The sequence below is a fragment of the Carettochelys insculpta genome, chromosome 4 (assembly GCF_033958435.1).
Source record: "Carettochelys insculpta isolate YL-2023 chromosome 4, ASM3395843v1, whole genome shotgun sequence".
Taxonomy (NCBI): Eukaryota; Metazoa; Chordata; order Testudines; family Carettochelyidae; genus Carettochelys; species Carettochelys insculpta.
Genome location: NC_134140.1, coordinates 44,898,654 through 44,918,121, shown reverse-complemented (window position 1 = coordinate 44,918,121; position 19,468 = coordinate 44,898,654). Strand labels below are relative to the sequence as shown.

The 19,468-nt window shown below is 41.7% G+C and overlaps 1 protein-coding gene across 8 annotated transcripts in view; it reads right to left on the bottom strand.

Moving 5' to 3' along the window:
- The window catches only part of LIMCH1 (LIM and calponin homology domains 1), a 308,724-nt gene that overhangs the window by 83,958 nt on the left and 205,298 nt on the right, over positions 1–19,468 (bottom strand). For 5 of the 8 annotated variants that reach the window (XM_074992680.1, XM_074992679.1, XM_074992677.1 and 2 more), the window contains 6 exons: positions 14,268–14,552; positions 12,434–12,688; positions 11,011–11,355; positions 8,690–9,001; positions 7,681–7,941; positions 6,708–6,743 (listed from right to left, as the gene is read on the bottom strand). In XM_074992680.1, coding sequence (XP_074848781.1) covers positions 6,708–6,743; positions 7,681–7,941; positions 8,690–9,001; positions 11,011–11,355; positions 12,434–12,688; positions 14,268–14,552 — 1,494 coding nt within the window. The remainder of the gene's footprint in view (positions 1–6,707; positions 6,744–7,680; positions 7,942–8,689; positions 9,002–11,010; positions 11,356–12,433; positions 12,689–14,267; positions 14,553–19,468) is intronic. The other 3 variants (XM_074992678.1, XM_074992681.1, XM_074992683.1) reach the window with 3 other exon arrangements.

Below are 19,468 nucleotides of genomic sequence, written 5' to 3'. Positions count from 1 at the left end.
TGAGGTAATTCCACAACATTATTCAAAAAAATCCATCCATAGCTAGAATGAGCCAGTCAGCAGCAGAAGCACAGTGAAGAGAAAATGGTTAAAATGGCAGGCAACAGAGCACATAGTTATCCATGTATACAGTTTAACAACTGTCTACAAATTCAGTAATGAAAGCTGTTGTGTACGTGTAGGGTTTTGCTCAAACCTCTATTTGGAAGACCTATATTAACCTTTTCCAAGAAAAACTACATAAATGTTCTTATACAGGTTGAACCTCTCTAGTCCAGCATTCTCTCATCTGGCAACATCCATAATACAACATGCTTTTAGTTTGTCAGATGACCACTTATAATGGGTGTGACCAAGTTTGCCCTGGTTCCACAAAGTTGGTTTACCTCCGTCCTGGCTCTCCGTGTTTTCTGCTGTTATTTAGCTGTAACTTACCCCTAAGTGTCTTCTAACAGGCTAGTAAACAGTGGAAGTGTTAGTAATGCTGCTAGTTAACAATGACCTCCTGTGGTCCAGCAAATTCTCTCATTTGGCACTGGTCAAGTCCCCAGGGTGCTGGATGCTGGACTAGAGAGGTTCATCCTGTAGTCTTCCACTAATGCATAGACACAGCACATTAATAATTCCTATCCACAGTAATGGAAGTTATCCATAGACTCAGAATGCATCCTAAAACCTACTGTTATGTACAGCAAGCAGAAAGATTTTGAAAAAGGCACAGAGCTGAGCAGAAACACTAGTGGTTCCTCGACTGACTAATTTAAGGGTTGTGTTATTCAGGAATGGTCACCATTAAATACTGAAGTCTAAAGGGCTACAAGGTTGTTTTGTTTGTTTCATCTAACTAATTAAGGAAATGCCATGCACTAAGGGGCATTTTAAAATATTAGTCTGGAGTGTGGAGGATTTTTTAAATTTTAACATGGAAATCCTGTCACGTCTACTACAGGTTAGTAAGTTTGAGAACTTTTACCATTAAGGCATTAGATAACAGAAATTAGGAATCAGTTGCAAGTGGTTCAAAGTTTTTTAAGCCTCTAAAGTCCTGCAAACACAGAGTAATTCTCATTCAGCAGAGTAAAAAGCATCTCCCCAAATGCCTGATTAGTCATTCCAATTGTACCCTTAGCAACAGAATCTCATTCTGCCTGCTTCTCTGGCATACAGCACTTGGGAATCAAATGCTGGAACACATGGCAAGTCGGCAAACAGCTTTACACAGGGAGACATAGCTGTGAAGCTAAATTTTCCTCCCAGAATTATTGAGGTTCTCAGAGGGAGATGCATGGAGCAGCTGCATTTCAAGGCATTGTGCTCTGTTCTGACTGACAATACTGCACAGAATATCTTTAAGAAAAGCTATTTACCCCACCACCACCCTTGATGTAGTGGATTGGCAGAAGTAGTCTTATCAGCCTGAGAATAATGATTTGGAGTGCAAGGGGGGAAAATGGACCCTGAGCTACTGACACAAAAAACTTTTTTCCCCTCTCATCAACTGAAAGTGGCCATTAGGTAAGAGATTCCCCATAGCATTCTTCTCCACATTTATAATTGAAAAATAAACACTCCGAAAACAAAACACCAAGCAAATGGGTGATGTCTTCCTTTTACTCCTCTGTTACATGGAGCTAGCTTAACTCCCAATTGCTATGCGACTGTGTGCTGGAGAGAGAATGGGGAAAAGAAAGTTCAAGGAAGAGGGTGCATTGAATCATGCAGTTAAGTACATACCCTCATGAGTTCTCCATCACACAGGAAGTTCTGTAGTTGGCAGCCCAAGTTCTTTCGGCAAGTGTGGGATTCACTGACAGTGACTAACTTTTCTATTCAGTTTGGCGTTCTCCCTCAGACCTGGACACATCACTGCCAAGAGCTTGCCTAGACTACAGATATTTTCTAGTGGGCTGTATCCTAGCATTGACGTCAGTTATTTTCAAGCCTGTTTGGTTATTCTCCTAATTTAGAGTTATTCTTGAGAATAGCACAGCATTTTTAAAATCTGTTTCAAGGCCCAAACACAAATAAAGGGCTGATATATCTCTTTTAGGATCATCGTAAATCTCTAGTAAGACAAACCCCCAATGACTTCATAGGATACCATTTAAAGGAAAATATGGTGAACTACTTTTTATGAAAAAAAGAACATGATTATCTGTTAGAAACATGGAGGACAGGACACATTATGTGGATGAATTAAAGTTTTATAGACACATCAAGGCTAACTTTTTTTTTTAAAAATAAAGTAAGCTGCCTGCTAGACTGTCAAACTGAATTTAAAAAAGCACATCTCAGCTTACCTGGGCCTGTCAGGTTCATGGAGACCTAAAATCAAATCCACACCCCTGAAAGGACGTAGATATCCCAACCTAACTACTGGTGTAGACAGCACTAGTGCAAAGGAAGAATTCTGCATTTGATCTAACTACCACCCTTCAGGGAGGTGGATTACCTACACCAATGGGCAAACTATTCCTGTCAGCATTGGCAGTGACTACACTGAAGCAGCTGCATTGCTGTAGCATTTTAAGTACAGATATACTTTTACCAACATCCCCCCTACAGCCAAAATCTGACAGCTCTAATGCCTGAGCCTTTAAAATGAAACACAACGCCTTGCCATTATTGCTCTTCACCACTTAATACAGGACCAAGCCCATTCTCTGTGTCTACCTCCACTTGTTCAGTTGGTCTCAGCCAACTCCTGGGAGTATGTAGCCAGCAAAGCCTCCAAGAAGGCAGGGAAGAAGCACAGATATTCATACTTTCTCCTCCTGCCCTGAAGCAGGCCCCGCTTCTCCACTGTGTAGGAGGTTATAGGCAGACTCAATCGGAGAGGGGGTGCGGGGGGAGAGAAGAAGAGAGAATAGAGCACATGGGCAAATGAATGCCAGTGGATGAGGAGGAGGGGGAGGGGGAGTGAAAGAAAGAGCAAACTTGTCTTGTTTGGCCAAGAACTAGGAGCAAATCTTCCAGTAAAAAAGTGAAACTCTAAGAACAGCCCCTCAATGGATTCCCCAAAACCATTTTGGGGAGGACTGATGGCCACCTCCATCCCCAAGAAAAACACTGTCCATTCCAGAACCCAGCAAAACAACAACAAGCCAGAGCATTGGAAAGATGGCCTTGCTCTCCCTCAGCAGTTCTAGCATCCCTGGCTCCTTTGATGTTCCTAATGGAACTACACTATCAAGGCCTCTGAGCCTTGGTGGCTTTTCAAGAAAGACAACACAGGGTCTTCACAGAAGGTATGTCTACACTGCAGTCAGACACCACAGATGACTGAGGTTCACAGGACGCAGGCTGCAGAGCTGGTTCACTGCAGTTTAGACTTCAGGGCTTGGGCCGCAGTACAGGCTCTTGTGCCATGAAAGGTGATAGGGTCCCAAGCATGGGAGACATCTGAAACCCAGAAGTTCTACTACCCTGTAATTTAACAGCCCCACAACCTGAGCCCCGTGAGCCTGAGTCAGCTGGGACAGGCCAGCCATAGGTTTTTAACTACAGTGAAGACATACCCAAAGAGGTTATCAACAGCCTGGAGCTTCGCTGTCCTGGGTTGAGCTGCATGGGTGGGGTGGGGGGACATGAGTGTCAAGATAAACCTCCCCTTTCCACCAAACTGCTTGTCAACCAGAATAGGCCATATTGGGCCTCAAACCAATGATAAGGTTAAGATCGGACACCTATTGACTCATCAGGCCTTAAAAAGAGTAAGCTTTTATGTCACAGGAAAGAGAGCATCCATCTTCCCACATGGACACACAGCACTTGCATCCCTGGCATGTCTCAAGGTAATGGAGCTTTTCTATGGATAGGAAAGCACATTTATGCCATTTCAAGAAGTGTTGTAAGTATATTAGTTTGCTTTATTCCTCCCTCTAAGCCCTCCACTGTTGGATTCCTGCTGACCAAGCCATTAGCTGATATGCAGAAGGATGCAATCAAACTTGGGGCGGGGGGGAGAGAAAAAAAAACACACCACTAATAAAGGATTAGTTTGGAACTCTCAAGGAGCAGGTGGGTGAGCCACACAAGGTGACTAGGCTAAGCAGTATTCCTATGGAGACATCCCATGGTGAGGAAGCTATCCAGCTACAGAAGACTTGTCACACCACTGAGGGAGGAGACTGTGGCTCTGACACAGGGAGGACGCTGACAGCTGACTACTGTCAAGTGGCAGTGTTCTACCCAGGCTCCAACTCACCCACTGTGGTGATAGAAAACCAATATCCTGCCCTGGCAATGAACAACGAGGAATCACCCCCTAAGGTGAAGGAAGAGAAGCCATATACCCCTCTCCCTGAGGCTGGGAAGCTTGGAGCCACCATTTCAAGGAGGAAGCTTAGGATAGTGGTGGATGGAGACTCATCTGTTGCCTTGACCTGGCATCCCAGGCAGTATGCTGCCTGCCAGGGACCCATACTTGAGACACGACTCATCCATACAGGCACTAATGATACTGAGAGCTATGACATACATAGTAGGTCAGAAAGTGACTCCAAGGCTTGGTGGATAACAGTGGAGGAATACAGAGCACGGATAGAGGCAGAGGCAAATTCAGATGCATCTTGGAAGTGAATGCCTAGCTGCGACAGTAGCATGACCAGGGGATTCAGCTTCCTTCACCACCAGATACTGTTCCAGGAAGAAGGGCTGCTAAGCAGAGATGGGGGGTTCAACTATCTAGGAAGGGGAAGAGCATATCTGGATATAGATTGGCTAACCTAATGAGGAAGGATTTAAAATTACTTTTGAAGGGGGCAGGTGATCCATCTGCACAAGACAGACATAAAACGGAGACCTGGGAAACAGGTTGGAATTTGGGCGGGGGAAACGAGCACTTATATTAGGTATAATAGGAGAGGAAGACAGAACTGGGGGCATGTATCAAATCATTATCTTACATGTCTAGATTCTAATGTGAGAATTGGGAGGTACAAGTAGGAAGAACTCAAAATGCTAGTAAACATGTATGACATATTGGAATCAGTGATAATACACAAACCGGAATACTGGTACAGAAATGTACAGCTTGCTGAGGAAAGACAGGCATGGAAAAAAAATCAGGATAAGGGGCTGGCGACAGAGGGGGTTTTTGCCAGCAGAACCATGTCTATACTGCTTGTTTTCTGCTGTGGATATGCAAATAAGCCATATAAGTATGCAGATGGCCAGTCACTTGCAATGTCATGAACCTTCATTTGCATCTTGCTGCCAGCAGCCAGACTGAGTCCAAATGCAGCCTAGGACTGAAGTTGAGATGGACATGGAGACATTTGTCTAGAGCCTCTGGGCAAGAACAAAAGGAGTAAAAAACAAGGGAGATGTGATGTCAAGGAGTCTACCCCAGACTACCTAATTAGGAAGAAGAGGTGGATGAGGCACCTCCCCCCGCTTTAAAAACAAACAAACAAAAAAAAAACTAAAAATCATCCAAGGCACAGGACTGTCTGAAGCTGGAGAAGGGGGAAGTGGTTCTAGGTTTGAGTTTGGCAAACAGGGAGGAACTGGTTGAGAATTTCAAACTGGAAGGCCGCTTGGGTGAATGTGATCATGAAATGATGAGTTCATGATTTTTGGGAATGGTATGAGAGAGAACAAAATAAAGACATTGGATTTCAAGAAGGCAGACATTAACATTGGTAAATAAACATCCCATGGCGGGTAAATCTAACAGGAAAAACAGTTGAGGAGTATTGGCAGTTTTTCAAAGACATTATTACAGACAAGAGCAAACTATCCCTCTGCATAGGAAAGATATGAAATATGGCAAGAGACCCTTTCAGTCCTACAAATCAACTATTCCATGTTGTCTCTATCCTATATACATGCCCATATATGGGTGTTCATACAAAAAACACATTATGGATTGCCAGGAAACTCTTCTTGGCTTGCTACAAACATTTTTCGTTTTGAAGCCCTTTCTAGAAACTCCCACAATTGATTTTAAAAGTGATTTTGCCACATTTATTCTGAAATGAAGCGAATTTTGGGATTTTTGGCGAAATTGGAAAGAAATTCACTGGATTTCTGAATTACAGATCATTTTTAAAAATATTCAATTTATTTCTAAACTAAGTTTTTGTTTGGGATTAAAATATTCTTGTTTTATTTTAAGTAACAAATCTCTGTATCACAGCTCCATCCTTAAGGAAAAATTTCGAAGAGAGGAACTAGGGAATCCAGTGAAGTCATATAAATTATAATAGGCCCAACCTGGGAGGGATTTAGGAGATGGTTTTAGTAGGGCATGACTAATCAGCAACTTAGGTTTATTTCCCTAATAAATATTTGGAAGTTACCAACGGTCTTAATTGATACTACTTTTGATTTTATTTTTCAACTACTCACTCTTCAGTTTACCACTCCAGAATCAAAATTTCCCAAGAAGTTTCTCAGGTTTAGTTCCAACTTCCTTTACTAGTACTGGATTAGAGATGATCCAAACCCACAAAGAAAAATGAAAAGATGACACCAAGTTTTTTCAAAGCAGAAGCTGCATAGTAGTGCCATGCTGGGTTTTTTAGTTCTTTTCAGCAATATAAACACATATTGCATTCCACTTTCAAGTGTTTTTCCTAAAACATTTGTGTCAGTGTACATCAAAATAATAATGCATCAACTGAATTTTAAATTAGTAGTAAGTATGAAAAGCATGCAGTTTAAGTTGTTTAAAGCAACCCTGTGAGCACAAGACAACTTACTCTGCGTCATCAGACACAGCAGTTCTGTGGCCGAATCTACAAAGACCAAATATAAAATTAGATGGTTGGTACAAACATGAAGTATCAATTGCAATCAAAGCCATCCAGCTGGGTAATTTTCATTTGAACCCCAAACCTCCTCATCAATCAGGTGGGCTGAAAGAGAATTATGCCACTTTGAGGTTACATAAACTGCAGATAAAACTGACCCGATCACATGAAGGAAATTATATAGAAACAAAACCACTTTCCATAATATACAAATGCGAACTTGTCTGTAAAAAGTAGCTCCTGGCGGAGACTATGGTAGTAGATTAACTGCTGTATTAGAGATACATGCAACATATCTTGAGAAAAAACTCTACTAAGTCATTCCATAATACAGTGTTTAGAATCATCAATACTGAAAATAGGTGAAACAAGTATCATGCACAGTGAGGGAGGCACAATTTTCCACGCTTTTTCACAAGAGAAAGGTCATCCTTTGAATTCGGACACAATATATGCCAGCGTTATTCACAAAAGGGCATATTTTGCTATCAGATTCATGCATATAACATATGTATTTGTTTTGAATCATGGAAGCATATCAAGATCCTTACCAGCTTCACTATTTATTCAAGAAAAAGCAAAATATACACATTCAAAGATACCATATGTTTCAGTATCTTGCTTTTTCTGGAAACTGCAGAAAGAACTTCTTCCAAATATTTTTCACAAGGTCTTTTTGCATAGTACACTTTTCAATAGTCAGACATTTTCTTCCATTGACTATAGAAAATAAATCAATGCCCCAATTGCAACTATTTTATTAGTTTCAAAGGAGTACATAACTGAGACAGGTGTTTGCAGTCCACACAAAAAGAAGCCAGGCAAGTGCAACACCTAAGTGCTCATAAAGGGCGTACATACTCTTAACAGGACACAAAGGGCTGCACAATACAAGCTGTGATTCACATAGTGAGGTGCTCACGTTTGCAGTTCATCTCTGAATAAAGGCGGTTTTTGGTTTCTCTCAGGAACTTCCTGAAGCTGTGACATTTGATCTCGGTGAATCTGATCAAGACTATGATTACTCATGTGAACAGTAGAAGCCAAATTTTGTCCTGGAACAGGGATACATCTTTTTTGTTCTTTTTCTTCTCTGTATAGTGGCTGTTCTGCCAGTCTCAGAGGACTGTTAGCGCAGATTCGTGGACACTTTCCAGGTAGGAATGAGCCAGTGGTTGCGGGGCTAAGAAAGGAAATTAAAATTTTAGTTTATAATGATGAGAAATGGCTTATTATATACACACATGTGATACTGTCAGATATGACAATGAACCAAGAAGCATCAGATAGAATCTCTCACAAGCTAAACGCGTCTACCAGCATGCAGAATGGAATTTTGAGAGTGAGGTAAGAGCTTGTAGTTCTGCTACCCAAACCTAGTGATAAACTTGATGTGCCATCTTTTTTTTTTTTTTTTTTTTTTAAAATAAGCTGCACCAGAAGCAGGTTTTCTTAACTTCAAATTACACTGTATCCACTCAGAGGACAAGCCTTTTCCATACTAGCTAGATATAGGACCAGGGAAAATACACTGTCAGGAATGAACCTGGACAATGACGCAGCCATCATTTTTTAAACCGTGTAGCTTTTCCTTTTCAATCACAAACTTTGCATTTCAACCACCCTCTAGACAACGAATGGCAAGATCCGTTCAAAGTAATCAGTTCCAGCTATTTTAAAGGAAGATGTAAGAATTCTGAAGTGGATAATATGGAGGACCAACTTACCAAGAGGGGCAGTTTTATCTGAACCTCCTAAACTGGGAGTTGGTTAAAGCCCTGAAACATGAGAGTTTCTATAAATAATCCTACCTAGTGTAAGTGTGGATATATTTGGGAAACAGAAGATAACATATTTCAGTGAAACACAAAATTTGCCTCCAAGACGCAATTATAGGAAGGAAGGGAACTATTGGAACAGAGTAACTTTACCTCTTCACTTTCTTGTCAGGCTTTACAAGCTCCTTAGTTCTCTCCTGACTATTCTGCTGCTTTGAAAAAGGAACTGGAAGGAACTGGTTTACGCTTGGTCCAGGCTGCTTTAAAAATGCTCCAGTTCTTCTTGCCATCATGTCATCTCTCTCTGGATCTGGAAATTTCACTTGGCTTCTTGTTCTCTCCCTACTCAGTTCATGATCTTTCAGTTTCTCATGGCGCTCTTCTCTTGGTCCATCACAGCTCACAGACACAGGTGACAGGGTTTCATGATGTTGCTCCATTGTGCAATTCAAGGGCAAACTACTGCTAAGGTAATTTTGGGCACCATTACTCAGACAACCGTTGGAAAAAAAGGATGGAAAACTAATATCTTTAGCAGCAGCATAGGTACTGAGAACATGAGTCAACTATACACGACTCTTAAGCAAATGAAGAATTAAATCTTTTGTGCAGCAATTACTCACTTAGAAGCTTTAATAAAATCTGGATGAAGAACTATGGACTTCCAGTCCGCCCACCCCCAACCCCCGTAAAAAGATAAGCCACTGTTCACGCTACACTGTAATTAGCAATCCAAGTTGTTACATGAATGCAGAAAACCAGCTGTTCTATGTTCACAGGATACATTCTTGAAAGTAATTTCATGAACTGAATACACACCACAATTGGATATGAAATGAGTAAAATGCATCCTAGCCCCATCTTAAACAAGGATGACGTTACTAAGCCTGTTCTCATCACACGCAAAGCAAGCAGAAAGCGCTGGATTTTGCCTTCCATTCTCTGACCTTTCTGCTTTCTGTGGAGTCTTCAATTCTTTCTTAGGGATAACTTCCTTCTGTTGCTGCAGTGGATGATGGGCAACTGCCATGGGAGAATATGGCACACAAACCAGACTAGTCTGTCTCTGAAAGGTTTCCATCCTTCTAGCCATCATCTCTCTCTCACTGTTTGGTGAAGTCCCATCAAACTCTTCCTCTCTGACTTCATGCCATTCACTCTATATGCATGGAGTTTGTTTCTGAGCGACAACACAGGCAGCCAACTGGATTCCTTGGCAATATTCACCTATACCTGACCATGCTACCTCACTAGTAATATGAGATAATTCAGATGGGGGGGGGGAGAGGAAATGAATAATGAAATTAGTCTCAGATGAAGTGAAGCATATATAAATGGAAAGAAGAGAGATCCATTTTTGTTTTATATCTAATTTTACTAACACTTCAGAATAAATGAACTTAGTTGACAGTAATTTGCTAATGAAGTTAATTTAGCAATTTCCTACTATGCTGATAGGCTGAATGATTACAGAAACAGAAACCAATTAATGTAAATTTTGATCATAGGGTGTAACTTTTTAGCAGTGTAAGCCTCTCCTAGTTAAATGCCAGTAACAGTCACAATAACCAGTATATCTCACTTTTAATAGGCACGCTTCATAAATTTCACAGGTCTTCAAGGGCAAACTAAAAATAGCCTTCAAAGGGGAAAAATGAGTATTGCCAGAATGCGTAGTGAAAGCTGTGTTACGTCAAATACACAAGTAACGTATGAAACAAAACCCCTGGAATGCAAAAAATAAGCAGGCTTAGCTAATAAAATTGCTGAAGGAACTACAGGTTGCACCTCTCAAACTGAGTACTCTTTCCTCCAGCAACATCCGTGGTTTGGCAGGACCGCAGATATTCCAGGACAAAAGAGTACTGGCCAAGAGCAGAGCCCCTGCCTGCCCTGTGGCAGTCCAGGAGCTGGAGCTGCTGCCCATGGGCTGAGAGTCAGAGTTTCCTCTGCCCCACAGCAGCATGGATCTGGGAGCTGGACCCAAACAGCAGCCCCACAGCAGCGTGGGACTAGGAGCCAGAGCCCCTGGCAGCCCCATAGCCCAAGCTGAGGCCAGGGTCCCAGGGGAGAGGCTGGGCCTGCTGCAGTGCTGTAAAGCAGGGCTAGCAGGGATGCAGAAGCCCAGGACCTCCCCTCATGTGGCAAAATTTCTTGTTTGGGACCTGTCAGTATCGAAGCACCCCAGATAAGGGAGCTGCAACCTGTACAGATTTGATAGGGATCAAAAATACAAGTGTGACTCTCGGTAAGCTTGCAGAATGTTGCTCTACGTGATCCTAGATCTCTCTCTCTCTTTTTTAGATGTTCTGAAGGCATCAGATAATTTATTACATCTTCAAAATGCTTCATAAGCCTGCATACATAAGAAACTCCTAACTACATTTGGCCATCCTTCCTCATGCCACTCAGCAGCAAGCAGCAGCTTCTTTCTGGATTCAGTAATCTGTTTCCTAGACAGCAACATTAAATACCTGGAGTCATTTTGTGGCCTGGAGACTTCGTTATGACGTCCAGTGGTAGGGAGATTGCAGGGTGTGGCAGGTGCAAAGGATTCATGGCAAGTCTGTGTCTTAGAACTTTCCCTTCCAGTCTCCTCTGTGGTTTCACTGTTGGATGCAGCCCTGGCAATGCTAAGCTTCTCCCACTTCTGCTGGTCAATCTCAGTTACTGGCCCAAAGTGTACAAACCTCTGCTTGGGGCTAGAAGCCTTTTGGTATGCTCTCACTTTGCGGCTAGCAAAATCATCACGAACAGCTGCTTCTGCTGCTATTTCAGAGGATGGTTCAGGATCCGGAGAGAATTCAAGGTGGTCTTCACTAGTCAGAATCAGAAACAAGGGAAGTTAGAAAACAAAACAAAAGTTTCACAAACAGCCTAGCAATCATCTCTGTGTATAACGAGAGCTCTTAGATCCAAAGCCAGAGTATGCAGGAGGACGTGAACTGTCTATGTCTCTGGAAGTCAAAAGAGAGATTAATTCTTCCAGTGCAACTGTGGCAAGCATGTACTTTGGTGCCCACTCCCTACTTTTTAAGGAGTATAGGATATGACACAACATACACCCCAGGCACAAGATGTGGCTCATGCCATGCCCAAATCTAATGGGGCATGTCCCCATGTTATTTTGGGCAAGCTAGCTGACTCCAGTTCTTCTCAAGTAAATGAAGACAACCATACAATAGCTGCTTCCAGCACTGAAGCATTAGGTCCTCCCTATGGTTTCTCTTCAATACAGTGCCAAAGTAATCTTCATTTTGCCCTGAAATATTGTGCTGTGCACAGTGAAACCCAGGATAAATACAGCATATGAATGCCTTCAAATTTAAGTGTGGGGGGGTTGAACCAAAACTCAGAATCCTCCCCATCCTGAGTAGTTCAGCTTGTAAACTGAATCTTAATTGAGGATGGAGGATATTTTGGATGTGGCCAAATGAGTTTGCAGGATGTTGGCAGATTGAGGGAATGGTATGAAACCAGAGGGGAAGATGAGCACTGCATCTCTAGCTTGAACACATCTATAGGCACTCAACTTTTAGCTCATAAGCTATATACCACTACTGCTTCCAAGAGACCAAAGGACAGGGTGCCAGCTTTTACTGGGCTGGAATCACCCAACACCCATATCATTGAAAGATGACTATATTTGGGTAGAAAATGGAATGCCTACAACTAGGCAGCTGAGGGGTTGCTATCCTTTGCTGAAGGAGTTCCAAATCACTTCTGCATATTCGTTAAGCTCTGGTTTTGTATTTAAAAAGAACCATTTTCAATGGCACTGCTCAAGTTAAAAAAAAAAAAAAAAGAAAAGAAAGCCCATTAGAGTCAAATAATATTAATGCGCATCTCCCACTCTGCCATGCCAACTTCACTCAAAACTCTTAACACACAACATACCTGAGCTTCTCAGACACTTTCAATCTGTCCCAAGTGTCCAAATCTGCTTGTGTTATAGAAGCTTTCACAAACGCTGGAGATTCTTGTTGCTGGGTAAAATTACTCTGAGTCTTTCGTTTAGCCAGGTCATCTCTTTGAATATCAGGCACTTTTACCTCCTGCTCTTCTTCCAATTCATTATCCTGAGACTGCAGGAATGGGTTTTCTTTACGTGTCACAATCTGCCTCGCTGATGCCATAGGTACCTGGTTTGCACTAATTTAATGCACATTCCAAATCAGCAAGAAAAATCCATTTTTGAGGGGTTAGAACAATCAAAAGTGGAATGTCATTAATGGAGGTTCAGAGTATAAGAGCAAATTGAAATGCCGAATAAAGTAGAAAGGTTGGGGTTCTTTAAACAAGCATGCAACCACTGGAAACTGAGATGGTTTCATGTAGGCTACCCTGTGAATTCTAACAAGACAGTTTCACTGGATGATTATAGTTTAAAATGAACCCAGACAAATAAACCTGGAATCTCTGTAACAGTCTTTAGTTCAGTAATGAAGTTCATTCTGATAATCAAAATGCCTAATTCTCATAAAATTGAAGTTATTTTAATGATTTCAAGTTTTGTTCCCGATGTTCCAGCGCAGGGGAATTATTTTTAAGCTATTATAGAGTAACGTATGCCAGTTTTGAAAAATGCCAACTTCTACGATTCTAACGTGGTATATCCTTCAGATGCCTTTCAAAGACACACTCAACATGTCAGAATGCTTACTATAAATAATGTCAATGAGCCATACTGTTACTGACTGAAGGTAATATTTTATATTACTGAAATGATGTAAACTTATTTTAAAAAGTACAGAACACCTAGTCATCAGTAGACAGATTTTCAAAAGTAGGCTTGCTTAATGTTACCTGTATTATTTCATTATGTGTTATTATTAGAATTAACATACAGATCTGGATCTCCAGATCTGTAAGTCCACAAATTATAAAATAGAGTAATATAAAATATTTGTATTACTCTCCTTTTTTCATTTGCAGTTTTTTTTTAAAACGCTAAATGCACAGATCTATATTTAGTTTATACACAGATACACAGCATATATTTAAAAACGCCTCACGTAATTCACAACCAGCAAATGAAAGCAGATATGTTTATGGTCTGCAGAAGATGGCTGCCTAACAGAAATGCCAGGAGGATGGATAACTTTTCATAAGCCCAGCACATCATCAGATTGGAAAACCTGAAGAGTCGTTAAATTGGAACCAACTTGTCTATTTAAAAAAGTAAACAAATTGCAAAACTAACAACATGGTCCAGGCTCTCATTTAGTTCTGAGAGTGCTGTACATAAATAACCAAGCAGAGAATTTGCCCCTTTCTTTGCACAGGTTAAAAATAATGGGCTTAAATTAAAAACTATGTATAATAAAAAAAAACTTTTCTTTATTTAAATCACAAATTTTCCTTAGATCATTGCACCTGAAAATTTTAATATTCTAAACTTACTTTTCAGTACTTTTATTCATTGCCAGATCTCTCTCACCTGGGACACAAAAATATGCGCTGTGCTTTCCTTTTTATTGCAAATTTCTAGTAAGTTTTATTTTGCAGTTTTCACAATCTAGTGCAATTCTGCTATGTTTCATCTGCAAACATCAAAGTTCTATTTTAAAAAGCATTTTATTAAAATTTTTAAAAATAATGGCAAATTCAGCCTGATTTATGAATATTTATTTATAACTGACATTTTGGGCAAGATTTGTCTTAGTTCCAAATAAGGGTATTTCACATAAAAATAAATATTAAAATAAACAGAGAAAGCTAGTATGCACACCTGGTGTATTCCTGTTTTTCCTTCTGTGATGGCTTTTGAGTACCTTCCCGTTTATCTTTATTCATATAAGGTCCAACTAAAAACTGGTTAAATGGCACTGTATGTTTGGGCTGATTCAGTCTTGCTCTCCGGGCTGCAAAGTCATCCTTTTCTAGGTCAGGAAATCTGCAAATCGCTTCACCTTCTGATCCAGAATCCTTCCCTTGATAATGCATTGCAGAGGGAGTCTCCTTGTGAAGGATGGTGTCTGGGGCAGATTCACTATCTTCACACATTTGCTTTTGACTAACACAGAGCAAAATTAAATAGAGTTCCAGATTTGGTGAGGGGAGGAAAAAAAGCCAACATTCATTTCCAGGCCATGAAGTAAGCGCTGTTAGTCACATGTGCTCAAGGCTGCTGTTAGTTTAGATGAGGCCTTCATTTATTTGTTTAGGGCACAATCCCGCATCCCCTCCATGAGGAGCTCTGTCATGGAGTTCTAAACATGAACAGTTAGAAGGATCAGGCCTTTACATACATTATTATTTCAGCTATGGATGGAACAGTAGAGAACACAGACGCCAAATTATACATTTAGTCATTCACAAGTGGTGACATCATTCTCAGGCACTTTTGGTAACAGAAAATAGCTTTAATATGAAGCTACCAATCTCGTTTCCAGTCACTTCTGTAGAATCCTGGGATACCTAGAATTGAGCACTCTGGTTCCTAAATGGGACTGCCCATTTTCTGTGCAAAGGACAGTCATTAGAACCAGGCCTTTCCCCTCCCCCAGACCTTGCTACACTCTTTTGACTTTGTAAAGCAAGAAGCAGACAATTTCTTTTGGAAAGGGAAGTAGAAATGAGTCCCTCTCTAAATTTGACAGACATGGATATTTACTTTTTATAATTCTGCTGGATAATTTCAATGTTTATTTTCAGCTTTTTTCCCCAATACTTCTTAATTTCAGTCTTCACTGTTAAGGGACATTAAATGGGGGAAGCACAGAGGTCAGAGAATGGAGTGGTACAGACAACTTCTTAATTACAGCAGATACATTCAAAAAGTTACATTTTGAATCATTAAAACAAACTGCCAACCTCATGTCAAAATATACAATGTAAATATCCTTAAATCAAACTAACAAATTAAGCTATTTCCTTACTTTGTCCATCTATACATTTTTATTATCAATTTAAATATTTTCATGTTTTTGGTGTATGGTGAAACTGACACTTAAAAATCTAACCCTTCCAAGCATGTCTGCTACAGAACTGGGACATGATGTTGCATTTTATTGGTCCTTTAATACCTGTACTCTGGAGACACTTCCTTCTACAGTATATCCCTGGCCAGCTGCATACCAGAAAAAGAAGGACTGCCCACCTAATTAGTGGAGCTGCACAGATGGGGGATTATTTAAATGCCTGGACCCTGGAGAAGATGCACATGAAGGGATGGTGTTGGGTGGGGGGGAAGGGGATAGGTGGGAGGGGGTAGTGGGGTGAGAAGAGAGATTGGGGGAAATATGGGACTCAGAGCTGCAGTCCAGGGCAACTAGTTTCTGCGGGAGGGATTGGTTGTAGGGAGTGCCACCTAGAGAGACAGGGCAGGAGCATGTGGAGGAACCGCATTTAGTGATTAAAATCTGGTGTAGGACAGGAGATAGTGCATGTCCTGAGTGCTACCGTGAGTCACCTATCACTGCAGCAGACAGAGAAAGAGGCAACTACCCCAGCTCCAGGAGTGAGGCTGCTGTGGAGATGGCTCTCCTTTCCAGACCCAGGTCTGTTACTGCTGTGATGGAGAAGAGAGGGAGAGAACACACTTCTTCCCAGCCCCAGCTCAGTAGCTGCTGCGGAGCAGGAAAGACATTTGGAAATATTAAGTGGTGCACTGAGATCCTCAGCAATTTTCAAGTAGTCCATGGGGAAAAAAAGAGTTTGAGAACAACTGCTTTAATATGTCAAAAGTTATGCAGTGGATTATGCACCACTGCAATAGAGCACAGTTCTTGCCTTTGTGAAGTAACTGAGTTCAAGCTCATTCAAAGAGGATTTTATGTACTTTTAGGAAGTTCCAGCATGGGCACGCAAGAAGAAATGCCGCTTTTAGCTCTTAAGGTGACAGAATCTATAAATATCCAGGACACGTAACACGGTTTCACTGCAGTGGTACCTGAGCACCTCATGATCTCAGTATCAGGGTGAAGTATTATGCAGATAGGGAACTGAGGGATGAAAATACAGAATGACTTGCTCAAGGTCACACCAAGTCTGCGGTGGACCATGGATTGAACACTTAGGTCTCCTAAATCCCAGGTAACTGATTAGCATCCTGCTTACTGGACCCTCTACTCTATGGAATAATTCAAATTACTCAGAGTAAGTTTTGATGCCAGGAGTAAGTTTCAGAATGCCAGAAGCGTCAGATTCCTTCCACCAATTTCAGGCCATCAAAAGGAACGAAAATCCCCACCACCCAGTTCATGGGGCCAAGATGTTCTTTGTCATCTGTGAGGCATTTAGCAATCCAAATATCTAATGACTGCACAGTATGAGAAGATGTAAAAATAACAAACACGGTTTTATTGCCACAAGCTTAGCATGGGCTACATTAGTCATAGGTGTCAAAGCCAGGTGGGTATACAGGTTTTCCCAAAGAAGCAAAGATACAGTTCATACTACATTACAACATCACGGTTCATTTTTGGGATGCCTTGGTAGGGAAAAATTCTTTGTATTTAAATGTCATATTCCTTTAGATACTAAAGAAGCAGCAATCAATGAAGTGGAGTTGCTCTGACAAGGGCGTAATAAAATGAATCTATACCATGCCTTGCAGGACTCCCCGTAACACAAAACTGCTGATGGAGATGGCAGTAATAAAATCCTCAGCCAGAATCCAGTCTGTCACTGAGGGTCCCTTCAACTTAGCCACACTCTTTCATTTTCTTCCCTCCATCAGCCTCCCTAAATTATACTCATATAAAAGGAGTAAGCCAGCCCTTGTTGGGGGTAGTATCTTCAGAAAACGGACTTCCAACGTACATTCCATTTGCTAAAAACTTGGGGGGGGTCCCATACAGAACCTCACCTCCCATTTGTTACCGAGACACAAGCTCTTTTCCAGTTCTACCCCCTCAATCCAGATGGACTTTAGAAAGTCAGGGCTCTGCTTTAAAAAGTTTACAATATAAGATGGCAGACAGATCCATACACAAAAGGAAACAAGGTGTACCTGAAACTGCCAAGGTGTTTGATAACACAATTCATTGTTATATACATCACTATATGCTCCGTTGGGTAGGAGCTGTCAAGCACAGTGGGATCCTGGCCAATGACTCGGGGACCTACATGATTTGATTATACAAATCAATAAAAAGGTGGTGTACAAGCAACACATTTAAACACTTGCTATACTGGGGTCATAGATTTGCCATTATGAAAGAGCTAATATCTCACAGGAATATGGAAAGGCTGATGCCTTGCAGACTAGCTCAGAAAGAGTTTTCATGATAAGAAATAGCGTGTAAGAAAATGGAATTGCAGGAAAAAGATCCTGGCTGGGATGGAAGGGATGGGAGAAAAGCAGAGACCAGAATAGGAAAGTTATGGAACAGCAGAGTTATGTAGGTCCTTGTATAACAGGACAAGAAGCTTGGACTTGAGGCAGAGGAGGAAAGGGAGCCAATGGAGGAAGGGCAGGCAATGGGGTAATTCAAAAATGGGGGAACAGTGAAGGGCAAGAAAGATGACAAAGTTGACCCCCCCCCTCACTTTACCTTGAAGTCTGAACCACCTCGGCTCCTTTTCCATTCTCCTTTCTCCACTCACACATACCATAAGAAAATTTTCCCCCTAGCTCTGTACCTTTATTCCTCTTTCTCCTTCCTCACTAGGCCCAAAAATCTTGTCCCAGTGCTAGAAGAGAAACTGCTGCAACACAGAGGGCATGTCTACACTAGGAGATTAGGTCAAATTTGTTAAGGTTGATTTTTAGCACCAGATTTTGTGAAGTTGAGGGTACATGTCCACACTGGCACATGAAGTAGATGGAGTACATCTCCATCAGGATGGGCAGCTTTGACTGCATCAGCAATGCACTATGGGTCCCTATAGCACCAATTCTGCTGCTCCTGTGCATTGTGGGTTAAGCTCCCAGTGTCTGATAGGACAAAACAGTTCCACAGGTGGTTCCGCATTTGTGTCATCAGCCTCCCATAGTACACTTATCTCCTCCACGCTCCATTTGGAAAGCAATGTCAAGTAGTGCTTCTGCATCCTTTTTCACTGGGTCCTCATGCAAATGCCATTGCAAGGCTAGCATGAACCCCATCCAGCTTCAAACTGTTGTGGCAAGTACTGAGAGCACCTCATGCATTATGATGCAGTATGAGCAGAGCCTAAGCAGCCTTCAGAGCAATGAAGATGAAGATACACAAATGGGAAACGTTGGAGAGAACAGGGAGTGCTGGCTGCACTCAGTCCTTTGTACGTAGCGGAGCTGGTGCTGTGAAACAAGCTCAGACTGGTGGAACTGCATTGTTATACAAGTATGGGATGATCAGCAGTGGCTATAAAACTTCTGCATGCGTAAGGCCCCTTTTATGGGCCTTTGCAAACTGCTTTCCACCCCCCACCCTGAAGCAAAGCAATACCAGAATGAGACCTGCTCTGACAGTTCAGAAGCAAGTGGCAATAGCTCTATGCAAGTTTGCAATGCCAGACAGCTACCTGTCAGTGGGAAATCAATTCAGAGTGGACAGTGAGGGCTGCTGTGATCCAGGTAGCAATCAATACCCTTCTGCTACAAAGGACAGTGATGCTGGGAAACGTTCAGGACATAGCGGATCATTTTGCCACAATGGAGCTCCCTAACTGTGGCAGGGACAGATGGAACATACATCCCTGTCTTGGTACCAGACCATCTTGCCACAGAGTACATAAACCGTAAGGGGTGCATCTGAATGGATATTGCAGGCATTGGTGGATTACAGTGGCCATTTTAAAGACATTCACATGGGATGGTCAGAAAAGGTGCACGATGGCACACACCTTTAGGAACTGTTCAAAAAGCTGCAGAATGGAACTGTGTCCCCAGGTCAGAAAATTACCACTGAAGACATTAGAGATGCCAACAGTGATCCTGGAATGGCACTACTGAGTGTCCCTCGTGTATCCTTTTTCCAGCAGCCCTGCGAGATCTTGGCATAG